We start from the raw sequence: 14,206 nt of genomic DNA, 5'->3' as shown, positions 1-14,206 counted from the left end.
ATGTGCAAAGCTGATACATTCCTCTACATTTGCAGATGCTAAAGACTTTTATTAATAAGAAGAAAATGAGAAATTTTCTCTCTTAAACTTTGGTAATGAGCAGTACAATTTTACTCACTTGCTCTACTAAATTAACCCTAAAATTAGAGGAGCTTAACCCCTTTCTGTCTTTACATTTGTCTTCTTCTTACATTTGTCTTCTTCTTATTAATGTCCAGCATTTAAACAGCCTGTTAAGTCAGTGCTGCATAGAGAATTTGTAATCTAACTCTCTCTCTTGCTCTTTGTAAGACATTAACACAGCAAAGGTGCTTATTTCTTGAAATTCACGTTTGAAATCTGCACAACCAAGGAGACATTTGATTTTTCTATTTTAAACAGCCAGGGTTGAATAAATCTGAAACACTTTGTAAAGTAATACAAAAATATTTATTTTTTCTTATGGCAATTCAGGACAAAAACGTGACACAAATTTTGCTTGTAAAAAAAAAATACAAAGCTCTTAGGCATGTTCATCCTGTTCTAATGAAACAACAGGAGCTCTAGCTGACTTTCTGGACTGATGAGCTGTTTGGGAACGAGTATGCTTTTCCTAGGACTATTCTGTCTCTGAGGAGCTTGAAGAAGGCATAATAGTTGCTGAAGAGAATCAGGGCCAGAGATATCGTCTGGTGCCACTTTTCCGAGCAGATCAGCGAGTACAGCTGGTAGAAAATGATGGCGCCTTCGAGGATGATGAGAATGTTCAATATTCGTAAAGGCTTGTTGAAGAAAAACTAGGGGAAACAGAGAGGGCAGGTTAATGTTGAGGTCTTATTTCATTACATTTAACCTCCAACTATCATTTATTTCCCCCCAACATTTTATGCAATCCTTAAAAAGCAATTTGCACATAAGTGCAAGAAAAATAATTGTTTTTCCACTTTAATATGGATAGAAATATAAATTAATATCTATACAAGTACTCTGATACCCATGTATATAATCCAATGCAACATTTTTCCTTGAAAATTCCAAATGTAGTCCATTAGGTTTGACTTTTAATTTCAGTATGAATACAGCAGTTTGAAAGCCTTGGAGGTTTTTTTAGAAAATAGGGAGACACAGCAAGCAGGTCAGGGAGAAAGTCTTGGAGAAACAGGGTTGAGTTAGCAGGGTTACAGGGTTTCTATGTCAACCGGTGGCATCCAAACTTTTGGGGGCTAAGATTGGGTTTTCATTTTTATTAAAGGTTCTTAAATGACATTTTTTCCTTACTTAACAATAAACTATTAACACAATATTATAATGAATAAGTGGTCCAACGGGAAAAGGGATATATAAATGATTGTAAATTATCTCATTTGTTTTTGTGTCTTCTCAGGTTCTGCCAACTTTAATAAACTGGCTAGTTCTAATATTTTTATAGTAAAAGTCACATAATGTATATTAGCACATCCATGACTGATTAAAGGTCCAAATAATCTTATCCTCACATTTTAAGAATTTTTTTCTGTACTGCTTTTGAAAAAACAGCTTTTTTTCATATATACATTCAGAGATATATATATATATATATATATATATATATACGATCAGCGATGATGGTCTGAGCTGCCAAAGTTTTTACCAATCTGCAAGTTGTGATTAAAGGTCAACTAAACAAAGATCCTCTGGTCTGATATAAATCAAAAGTCAATTCTTTGGCCTACATAAAAAAAAACCCTTATTGGTGTCAGAAAACAAAAACTGTACATGTTGGTGAAGATGCTCAGTCATCCAAGTCATTAGCTTAGTAAACTAGCCCCACACGCCAGCGGCCAAAATCATTTTTGCCTGCGAGTTTGGTCTAGCGTCAATCAACGCCCCAGGCCCTAGAACTGGTGGCCCAATCACAACGCAGAGATGTGCTTTGAATTTCTGGACGCAAAGCGGGTGGGGTTTTGAGGGCGCGATGACAAGGAAGATGGCAAGAACTATTGAACTGTTCATCGAGGCAAAAAAAGACAAAATCTAACTGAATCCGTAGCAACATTTATATTTTTTTATCCCATTGAGCTAATTGAGCTTCAGACAGAGCCAAACTAAATCAGTTGCACCTCACAATTCATTAACTATGAATACTTTTAAAAGGCCATACAGTTGCATTTTTAAATAAACTTTATCCAGTGAGACTTACATAAAAGCGATAGTGGGACACATCTGAAGGAACAGCAACATTATAGTGGCCCATGGCTTTATACACGTTCTTATTATGTTTTACCAGGACTCCCTGAGGCCACATGTACTCTTCAGTCCATCTGAAGGAAAAAAGAAAACACACACAGAGTATGACTTACTTTAGTAAAGAAAAGTCTGAACTGAGAAAATGATGTGATAAACAAAGAAGATGACCCACATGTGCTGAAGGACGTTGGAGCAGAGAGAGGGGTCGACCTTCTGCCAGCAGCCGAGGTGGGCTGCAGCTTTGTGAAGCAGGTCGCAGTACCGAGGCGGCAACAAGTGCCTCATGAGGATGACCGATGTGCTGACTGACACCAGTATAAACAGCTCACAGGACCATCGCTTATCTACATACTGAGTGCTCTGCAGAACAAAACAGAGATTATCAGAACAAAAAGCCTGAATTAAAATTAAAACTGATTAAATTCAACAGCAGTTTACCTTTACAAACCATACAGGTACAAAGGCCACATAATAAGCACTAAGCATCGAGCTGACCAGCACTTCCTTCATCCTCCAGTTGAAGTCCATCTTTAGGAACTCCACCTCTTTTCGAATGAGGTCAGGAGACAGGCAGCAGGCGTGTGTGGGCATCACCTGGACGCCGTACAGCTGGCTTGTGTGCTGCTTCCACGTCTCCTTCAGCACGGTGAAGTAGTCCCTGCCGCGGCTCACACTACCAACCTCTTTGGAGCCGATGCTCGCGATCGGTGAGAGATAACCCGCCCGCCGAAAATCGCAGCTGAGTCGGAAGAAAGGAATGTACATCCCGAATCTGTGGGAAACATAACCTGATGTTACATTTTAACCCTTTTTACAACAATAACAGCAGCAATAACACCAAACACTGTGTCAGAAGACAAAGATCATTAGAAGTTAAGATCGAGGCTACTTTTCAGGTCCTATTTTTAGTTCTTACATAGCAGAGTTAAAAAAATAAATAATCAACAGTAGGTATTTTCCAACGATCACATTTAATTTGTCCCAAATATCATGAAACAAACTGTTTATAATTGTGACCAGTTTTTACAAACAGGGTTCAATCTTTGACATTCGATTTTCAGTCATAATGTTTTGATATGTATTAATAATTACAGCTGAGTAATTGGTCTATTGTGCTAACAGCCACACATATATATAAATACAGGTGCTGGTCATAAAATTAGAATATCATGAAAAAGTAGATTGATTTCAGTAATTCCATTTAAAAAGTGAAACTTGTATATTATATTCATACATTACATACAAACTCATATATTTCAGATGTTTATTTTGTTTAATTTTGATGATTACAAATGACAACAAATGAAAATCTCAAATTCATCATATCAGAAAATTAGAATATTACTGAAGACCAATAAAAACAAAGGATTTATAGAAATGTTGGCCAACTGAAAAGTATGAACATGAAAAGTATGAGCATGTACAGCACTCAGTATTTAGTTGGGCCTCCTTTGGCCTGTATTACTGCAGCAATGCGGCGTGGCATGGAGTCGATCAGTCTGTGGCACTGCTCAGGTGTTATGATAGCCCAGGTTGCTCTAATAGTGGCTTTTAGCTCTTCTGAATTGTTGGGTCTGGTGTATTGCATCTTCTTCTTCACAATACCCCATAGATTTTCTATGGGGTTAAGGTCAGGAGAGTTTGCTGGCCAATTAAGAACAGGGATACCATGGTCCTTCAACCAGGTACTGGTAGCTTTGGCACTGTGTGCAGGTGCCAAGTCCTGTTGGAAAATGAAATCTGCATCTCCAAAAAGTTGGTCAGCTGCAGGAAGCATGAAGTGCTCTAAAACTTCCTGGTATGTGGCTGCGTTGACCCTGGACCTCAGAAAACACAATGGACCAACACCAGCAGATGACATGGCACCCCAAACCATCACTGACTGTGGAAACTTTACACTGGACTTCAAGCAACGTGGATGAAGTGCCTCTCTTCTTTTCCTCCAGACTCTGGGACCTTGATTTCCAAAGGAAATGCAAAATTTACTTTCATCAGAGAACATGACTTTGGACCACTCACCAGCAGTCCAGTCCTGTTTCTCTTTAGCCCAGGCAAGACGCTTCTGACGCTGTCTGTGGTTCAAGAGTGGCTTGACACAAGGAATGCGACAGCAGAAACCCATGTCTTTCATACGTCTGTGTGTGGTGGTTCTTGAAGCACTCACTCCAGCTGCAGTCCACTCTTTGTGAATCTCCCCCACATTTTTGAATGGGTTTTGTTTCACAATCCTCTCCAGGGTGCGGTTATCTCTCTTGCTTGTACACTTTTTTCGACCACATCTTTTCCTTCCCTTCGCCTCTCTATTAATGTGCTTGGACACTGAGCTCTGTGAACAGCCAGCCTCTTTAGCAATGACCTTTTGTGTCTTGCCCTCCTTGTGCAAGGTGTCGATGGTCGTCTTTTGGACAACTGTCAAGTCAGCAGTCTTCCCCATGATTGTGTAGCCTATAGAACTAGACTGAAAGACCATTTAAAGGCTTTTGCAGGTGGTTTGAGTTAATTAGCTGATTAGAGTGTGGCACCAGGGGCCATCAATTTTGAACCTTTTCACAATATTCTAATTTTCTGATATGATGAATTTGAGATTTTCATTTGTTGTCATTTGTAATCATCAAAATTAAACAAAATAAACATCTGAAATATATGAGTTTGTATGTAATGTATGAATATAATATACAAGTTTCACTTTTTAAATGGAATTACTGAAATCAATCTACTTTTTCATGATATTCTAATTTTATGACCAGCACCTGTATACGCAAGGTAACAACTTTGGCTGTGCCAGAACGTCCGCCCTAAGCACTAGATCCCTCAGTCACTATATAGAGTGGGGACTATATAGTGGACTTTATAGTGAACTGACTGTTCGGACAGATGATGACTACTTTTAGTTTCCTGTTGGTCACATGACTCTGCATCCCATCTTTGTTATTACCCAACAGCGGGTCGCTGTCACAACAAATCCCATAATGCTTTGCGAGGAGAGCTCTCGCAAAGCATTCTAGTATATATCTGCTTGTCTAGTGACCATGGATGATTACTGCTTTTTATAGAGCATTGACCCAAACTGATTCATAAATAAGGGAGCAGCCAAAAGGACACAAATATATAGAAATAAACTCCTAAATGTCTTAATACAGAGAAGTTCTAACTGGAGCTAACAGCCTTTAGTTCATTATTTTGAAAATCAGAATGATCTGATTATTCTGTTTACTGCTGGAGCCATGTGATTTCTATAGATTTACTGCAGTCTTACTCCTCTGTCCGGCAAAAAAATAAAAATCACATGGAATTTTTCTGGCCTGCTATCTGCTCGCCCATCGTCCTGTGTCACACAGTCTAAATACTTTTATTGATTATAAAGGTCCAAAGGCTGGATGTATCAACTAAGGTCATCAAGACATAACGATTCAACCTGCATTAGATGCACCAAAATAAGCAGCAATTATAGCTTATCTGCACTCAGGGAGCTCATCCAGCATCAAATACAACTATAAAAATATTCGGATGCCCAAAAATGTAAAGTGAAGCAGTTTTAACTGCTCCTTCTGTTCTGACTTCAGCATTAATGATTTGCTTTCCTTTTTTTTTGCAGAGCTGGGCTCCACCATGTAGCGGATATAGGTGTAAATAATAATCGTTTTGTATCGATGCATCGATCCAAAAGCCGACGATCCGATGCATCGACACGTCCGCAAGATAATCGATTCATGTTTTTTTTTTTTCCTCCGGTCTATTTTTATCCATTTGCTCCTGGGCGTAATTCTCCCTCCCGTGCTGCGGTGCCGCTAAACCTATTTTGCCCTCCTACAGCGCTTCCTGGTTATACTCTTACAGCAGTTTGTTGTGGAAAGCTTCACAGACATTTTTAAATTATGCTCAATATTGAAGCGTGGTCTGAGCTACACGCTGTGGGTCTAGATACGGCCGAGGCGGTGAGGAAGTGGGGGCGAGCTTAGTCCGACGACGGAGGGACAATGGGGCAAAAAGAGCGGAGATTCAGCTGGAAAAAGGGTCCCAGCATTCTAGCGCACCTCGCTCTTCTAGCGGGTCAAACTTCACGAGTTGTTTTCCGCAATTTCGGTCATAAAAACAAAACAAAACAAGCCGGCCTCTTGTCTGCTGCACTGTTTGCGGTCAGCTACAATCTGGGAGAGGTGCAGCGGAGCGTCTCTCAAGGGGGCGAAGACGCAACACTCTGGAGCCTTCTTCTTCTTCTTTTTTTTAATGGCGGTTGGCAAACAACTTATAGGTGCATTACCGCCACCTTCCAGAATGGAGTATGGACCAGACAAACTATTATATTCTCCCTAAAATACCCGTTCTTCTTAGAAAATTAAAAATTCTACCAAAAACTACATCCCCAGATGACCTTTGAAACAATTCCCTTATATCTAGTTTATTTTTATTCCTGTCTAACTCTCTACGCAACATCTCTCTTTCCTGAGTATATTTATTACATTCTAAAAAAATATGTTGGACAGTTTCTCTGGAGCCGAGGTATTGCATTGAACTCATTGCACTGATTATCTGCAGTATTTTTGCAGTATTTTTTGATGCAACTTTTCTACTTCTGTTATTTGCTGTTGTTTCTAAAGAAAATGCATAATGATATTACAGCTTTCATTGATTTATTTCAAACTTGAAACTTTGTTTAGCCTGGAAGGTGTAAAAAAAAAAAAATAATAAAAAAAAAATTAACCGATTAATCGAATCGAATCGTGGTGTATTCTTGAGTATCGAAAATAATCGAATCGTTGGGTCAGGAAATAGATACTGAATCGAATCGCCATGATGGATGTGATTTACACCCCTAGTAGCGGAGGTAGTGTATATTTATTGGGGGATATGTCCACATTATTGGTATATCTAAGCATTCATATAGAGCAAACATGCAGAAATGTTTTAACATCTGATCGTTTTCTGAATGAGTGAAAACATGAAGAGCCGTTAAGTGTTTTTTCAATGACATTCAAAACAGTTTAAGTGTAAACAGTATTAATGCTCTATGGTAAATAATTACAAAATAAAAAGCCAGAAAAGTAAGTCTGTAAATGAGAAAAAATTTTGACCTTCTGATTGAAAGCAGCAGTATGTTTTTCCTTTTGATGAGTCAAACCCGTCTTTGTAACGCCGTTATCGGAGTTCAGTTTGTTTTTGATCTGAAATCCCTTTAAGTCGTTTATTACAGGGGTTAGCCTGAGATAAATCCACCTGGTCCTCATTATAAAGCCAGAGAAAACATATACAGGCTGCTATAAACCATTAGTAGTATAATCTTCCATCGTCATGAATAAAAGATCTAATAGAGGCCTTTTTATTGAACGCCGTCATTCTGGACATGTTTACCGAAAACAGTGGTATTATGGGCTATTATTGTGGTATCTTTAATTATTTTTGTTATCTATCTTAGTCTGAAGCTAAAAACGTTTAAAAAAATCCTTCAGAAATCAAAAATAGTCAACAAATACAGTAAACCTCGATTAGAAATGCAAGGAGGTGGCCGTTAAATCAATCCACATCTGGTTCAGACTCCATTAAACTATCAATATTTAAACTGTTCTATTCAACAACTTACTCTACGCATTTCAATTAGATACCTACAAGATAATAGCCAGCACTAAATGGAAACTAAGCTTTAAAGCCAATAGCTGACCCTCACATCGCCCAAAAACATCAGGGGGGAAGAAGATATCTTGTATTTACATGGATTAAAACCACTTCATAACAGCGAACTCAATAGGAACATGAGATCAAAAAAAGAAAAAATATATCTAATGACAGTTTCTGTTTTTTTGTGAATACTTACGGATAGCATAGGAAGAGCAGGCTGAGGACAGAGTAGGTTCTGAACAGGTAAATGAGGGATCGACAAAGGCTCCAGCCTGTCAGCGTTAGCACTGCAAACCGGGCCATCACTAAAAATATCGAGTGGGGGAAGGAGAGTTTTCCACTCTGTGATGCCTGGAGGAAAAGAAAACTGATTATTTTACATAAAAACTGCTATAAAAATTTTAATCACCGTAAATGTGAACAGTGTGAAAGAGAAAAATGACTTGCCTCTTTTACAATTGCTGCAATTAGCCTCCTTGCTAGTATAATGATTGTGAACACCAGCATGTTATAATCAATGAGATGGAAGTTCTGCAATAAAGCAGATTCAGTTTTATTATTTAACAAACTGTTAAAAAAAAAAAAAAACACTTGTTTTCATGAAACAGAAAACTTTGAACACAGCTTTAAAAGCAGAACGACTCCAGTACTGACCAGTGATGTGTGGGAGGGGGGGTGTGACGGGGGGTACCACCACACAGTCTTGTAGATGTTGACATAGTGGACAAACAGGGCGATAAGGTGGCAGAAGAAGAGGTGGAGCTCAAACAATACGTTCCGGTCCATGGACAGCTCGGGGATCTTGCAGTGCTTCAGAGGAACCACAGTCTGAGCAGCAAGCGGGGGGCTCGACATGCAGCTTCCAGAGCCGTTCCTGCAGGTAGAACCACATTATTAAAAAGCTCATCATGAACTGTGACAGTGGTTTGTATTCTGCATACCTCTAAGTAACCTGTGCAGTTATTCAGGTGACTGCTTTGGGCCACTGCAACAGATGAATATGCAAAAACCATCTGAATGCAGCACTGGCTGCGTGTTGACAGTCACTGACTGTTTGAGGGTGAACCTCCTCCTGAGTCTAGAGTCTTCTGTAACCAACAGGTTTCCTTCCATTATTACCAAGTATTTACCTCCATCTGGCTTCAACAGCTCTGACATTGTTCTTGATAATGCTGCATCGTTGCACATTGACTGGACCCATTTTATTTTGTATCATATTATTTAGTCCTATTATATCCGACACTGACCCCTTTGTCATGACCATTTAAAAGGACATGGATTATTCTCTTTGAACAAGCAAAATAACAAAGCTTACTGTTATCCCTATGTAGCTTGTGGCAAACTGAAAACAGAACTTCTTTTTTTTTTTTTTTTCTCAAAAATAGCGTCTTTCTTTCTACATATAGACCAGATTTGTTGATTGCATAAGTAATGATTGGCCTATCGTCAGATTATAGAACTGGCATCATGCATTTCTACAGCTTCTCTGAGGTACTGTCGACCTATCAATGCCAAAGTTGAAAGATAAATACGGGGGCACTCTTTGGCTACACATTGTCTTCTACCTTCACATGCAAAATCTCTTTTTGCATTTTCATCCGTGTGTGAAAGGATTTTGTAAAAATTGGACATGAAACAGGACATATTTTGACTATACCTTTATTCTAAATTTTGAACCGTTCCTTTTTTCAAGCACCCCTGTGTCGGCGCCTTGGCACTAAGTAATATCCAGGTTTGTCTGTAAAGCAGCCATGACTTGGACAGATGAGAATGTGCTTTTGTCTTTCCGAAGCCCAAATAAAGGTTTAAACATAGATATTGAAAGTCTGAGATCTTTTTTCATAAAATAATACCTAGTTTCTGTTTCATTAATTCAGCTTCTCAATGCCGTTCCTTTACTAATATTCTCAAACAAGTCTTTGAGTCGTTTTCCTATGGAAGCCGAGAGCGGTCGTGTCCCTCAGATACTTTTCCTATACTGTGGTTTTCTCGAGAAAACAAGTTAATTTCCTCATTACCTAAAGGTAACAAAAGCCGGTTTTGTCGTGATAACGAGATGATTGGTGTGTGTTAAAACTGATTACATCCTTCAATACCACAACAGCGGAAGTAACTTATAAGTAGGGTTGTCAAAAGTATCAATACTCAAAAAAGTATTGATACTGAAACGTTGTATCCGGATACAATACAATACTGCAAGGTGCAGAATAGTGGAAAATGCACTTTCTGAACACTGTGTGATTGAAAAATTCTGTGCATTTTTCAGTTTCAGACTTTTTTTTTTAACAGGTGCAGCTGCTGAGAATTATTTTTGCTTAACTGGTTTGGCTAGTGTCATTATTATGTCTGCAAAGCATAGCCAAGGAAGGAACATTTAATTTTAATTTTGTACGTTTTTTATCAAGCTTGCTTAATACTGGGCACAGCATACAACCTCAAAATATTATTATAGTTTTTTATTTATGTATTGTATTTTTTTTAATAGTGAAAATATTTCTGTTGAATTTTAGTGTCTTTGTTTCTATCCTTGTGGTATCGAAAAGGGTATCGAGTATCGAATATTTTACTTAGTATCGGTATCGAGTTGAAAAGTTTAGTATCGTGACAACCCTACTTATAACTCATGACAGCCTATGTGTAATTCTGTGGATAATCGTGTGTTTAACTTTTAGGTAACGAGACGACGTTGTTGGTTTGATTATTTGCTTCCACTTCTGATTCATGATCAATTAGACCTGTGCCTCTGGCGACTTAGCGCCGGGTGTTTTCTGAACAGACCCGGTGTTATGCTTGTAACAGGTATAAGATGCATTAACCCCCAAAATGAGTCAAGATGTATTATTTTCATTAAAAAACTGTCAGATTTGTTTCTACTGTATTTCATGCAATCCAGTAAACCACCGCGATCTGTAAAAGAGTGGAAAGAAAAAGGAAACTAAAAAAGCTAATCGTTTGCGCACACGCTGTACAGCAACCACACAACTACAGGCACCGCAGGCATGAATGGAAATGGGAATACAGCGCTGTTGGCCAGCGTAATTCATTACTCGTTATCTCAAGAAATCAATAAGTATATTCTAATGATAGCGAGCTATTTATCTTGTTATCTTGACAAAAACATTTAATGGTTTAACCGTGATAACGAGATAGTTATATCATTATCTCGAGAAATCAACGGAAACAAAAAAAAAAGTTTGAGTTTGGCCACTCTCAGTTTCCATACATTCCTAAACAGCTGTCTAATATATCTACAAATAGGTGGTTAGTGCAGTGCGCTTGAGCTCTGAGAAGGTTGCAAGTACCCAGTTCAATCCCCACAGGATCCACTCTGGGTCTCTGAGCAAAGACCCGTAACCCCACACTGCTTCCCAGGCGCCACACAGTGGCAGCCCATGGCTCCTCAAGGGGATGGGTTAAATGGAGAGGTAAATTTCTCCAGTGCGAGATCAATAAAGTTCCATTATTATTATTATTAAATAGAGCCAACTACCCACACTGGAAGTTGTTCAGGGGTAGCCTGATAAACCAGACTAAATGTGAGATTAAATGTGTAATTTAGTCTGGCCCCGATGAATGAGACATCGGAAGATTGTTGATGAGAACAACCCAATGTTTTTCAAACCATGTCTGTGCCTATTGGCCAACGCTCTGAACAATCAGCACAACTGACCGTGACATAGGAAGTGCAACAGAAAGCTGGTCGGGTAGTGTAAACAAACAGCCTGTCGGTAAAACGGTGAATACGTCCTTCCCAAGGCTGAGTCAAAAATCACCAGATTGGCTGCCGTTAACCTCGGAGGTCTGCTGGTTGACACGGTCCTCTCATCTTTGGAAATTGTTTTTTTAGTTACTTAATAAATGGACCATATAGTGATGCTCTAAAGTACAATATTCTCGCCTCAAATTATCCATTGAAAGCTGTTGCCATCTTCCTTATTGTGCTTTTTCCAGCGCTGTACAGCTTTGTTGTCACGCCCTCAAAACCCCGCCCGCTTTGCATCCAGAAATTCAAAACACATCTCGGTGTTGAGATTGGCCCGCCAGTTCTAGGGCCTGGGGCTTGCAGGAAAAAAAAATATTTTGGCTGCTGGCGGGTGGGGCTTGTTTACTAAGCTAAATCAGGGGTGTAAAAATGGGGGAATATACAATCCACATTATTTTGTCTAATCTACTTTCAATTTAGAATAATGAGCTACTTCACGTTGGCGTAGCATCCCAATATGATCATTTGAACTTTTGCATTGAAGACTTCTGAAAATCAATGTGTAGTTCTTCAGATATCTGCACAAAGACTTGCCTTGCTCGGGATCGCACCCCTGTGACCGGGGAGCTGTTGGTGTGGTTGCCATTGGCGACAGAGCCTGCATCACTACCTAACGGAGGTCTGCAGTAGGTGGTCCGATTGGTCCCTCTCCTTCCACCAGCCATCGCCACACCCGCTGTTCACCTGGTTTTTCCTGTCCAGCAGCCTGATCTCTCCCTCTATTTATGCACCTGTTTGGAAAGCCCATTGAAATCAGCACACATGCAGAATGCATTTATATATTTAATAATCATGCATATTGTGTACTCTTAAAGCATTGCTGCATCAAGTGTTAGCGGACATGCAAAATAAGGCAAAAAGAAAACCACACAGCTTAAAGGGTTTCACTACCATTATATATAATTATAAAGCTGAACTGAAAAAACAGCTAACAACTATATGACCACAACCGTGATAATAGTGCATGAAGCTACAGGTTTGTGGATCTAAACAAGCTGCATAACATCCCAGCAGCCTCTGCGGAAGCTGTCATTACAAGTTAGCTAAGTAGCTACATCATCTGGTGGTTTTGGATTTAAAAATATTCCACGGGACGTTTGTTTCCCACATACGGATCAGAAGGAGGGAAAAACAACGTGGACCACAACAAAGACCCCCCCTCCTCTTTCCGCCAAGACCACGCTTGATTAAATATGAAGATAGAGGCCTAAGCTAACACCAAGCTAACCAGCTAGCTAAAAACAAATCAGCTAAACAGGCTGCAGAGGGAAATATGCGCTTACCGCTTCCGGTGGTCGCTAAGGGATTTATTTGTTTAACTACTAATGGATTAGATTTTCGGAAGATTAATAAAAATACAGGATATTTTTGCACTGGAGCCAGCGAGGAGACTCATTGTTGATGTGAAACAGGTCGCTGCTGGGTGGGTGGGTAGGGGTGTAAACTGTGGGAGGAGAGTTATTTAAAGGGAAACCAGATTTTATAGCAAATACACCAAAGGTAAATATTTAAGTTCAAAAATCCCTCATTGAAATATTTCAGTCAAACAATATAGATACCTCACACAAAGACAGCTTATTTTAAACCTTTATTGCCAGTAATGTTGATTAATGCAGCAAATGGAAACACACACTTCAGGCATTTATTTTTTATTTTTACTATAATTGAACAAAAACATTAATTTACATTTTCAAGTAGGGATCTCCACTTTTCTTTCTTACAAAAAAAAAGAGAAAATGACAGTTATATACAGGAGATCAACATAACTTTTGTAAGGCAATGGAAATACATACAGAAATAAACAGGCAGTAATTTTACAACCAAAGGAAACAAACAAAACTTAAAAGAGATGGACTCGAACTTCAACAAGGCAGTTTCTTGCATCATGTTAACCAACATTTTGTTGAGTCAGAAAAACAGAAATGTTGACATGTCACGACAGTCTTTGAAACATATAAATGTCGCATAACAATGTCCTGTACTGAATACATCATTCTCCCTGGGAGAAATGGGATCTAGGAATGGTCTACCTTTCATTACGGAAGAGGATTAGGGCCAACGAAAAAATAAAGTTCAGATTTTTAAATATTATTTCAGCTTAATATGGGAAAAAGTCAGAATTCTGACTTCAAGCTCAGAATTCTGACAGCTAATAAATATGTAAGCATCAAGCCGTAGACATGTCTGTTTTAGAGACGAGCTCTCTTTATTTAATCACCTTCTGCTCATTTTGCACCAATGTGTCACTGGCCCACCCAAAACAACTCACATCTTTGTCAGTGAAGCTGAGTGCTCCTACATCTCTTCCTTTATGGTGCCCATCTACATTAAGATCTAAAAGTCAGATTAAAGTCAGAATTTTGAGGGGGAAAAAGTCAGAATTTTGAGGGGAAAAGGAGACTGAATTTTGAGGAAAAAAATAGTCCAAATTTTGAGGAAAAACTGTCTGAATTTTGAGGGGGAAAAAGTCTGAATTTTGAGGAAAAAAATAGTCAGAATTTTGAGAAGAGTCAGAATTCTGACTTTTTTCTCATATTGAAATTAAATTTAAAAATCAATTAACTTTTTTTTTTCCAGTGGCCTAAAATGCCTTCAGTGGACTAAACTATGCTCCATTTTTGTTTT

The 14,206-nt window shown here is 38.8% G+C and overlaps 1 protein-coding gene across 1 annotated transcript; it reads right to left on the bottom strand.

Moving 5' to 3' along the window:
• Positions 1 to 410: 410 nt before the first annotated feature.
• On the bottom strand, positions 411 to 13,018 carry tmem39b (transmembrane protein 39B). The gene is made up of 9 exons (XM_038294502.1): positions 12,865 to 13,018; positions 12,116 to 12,312; positions 8,473 to 8,692; positions 8,266 to 8,349; positions 8,015 to 8,169; positions 2,644 to 2,977; positions 2,378 to 2,565; positions 2,159 to 2,279; positions 411 to 776 (listed from the first exon to the last, which is right to left on the bottom strand). Exons 2-9 carry the CDS (start codon positions 12,244 to 12,246, stop codon positions 543 to 545), a joined length of 1,467 nt encoding a protein of 488 aa, XP_038150430.1. The 5' UTR covers positions 12,247 to 12,312; positions 12,865 to 13,018; the 3' UTR covers positions 411 to 542.
• Positions 13,019 to 14,206: the final 1,188 nt, after the last annotated feature.

Source organism: Cyprinodon tularosa, unplaced genomic scaffold (assembly GCF_016077235.1).
Source record: "Cyprinodon tularosa strain WSP-4 unplaced genomic scaffold, ASM1607723v1 ctg340, whole genome shotgun sequence".
In the NCBI taxonomy this organism is placed as follows: Eukaryota; Metazoa; Chordata; class Actinopteri; order Cyprinodontiformes; family Cyprinodontidae; genus Cyprinodon; species Cyprinodon tularosa.
Note: the sequence above shows the minus strand (reverse complement) of the source record. Positions and strands in the feature narration are given on the sequence as shown.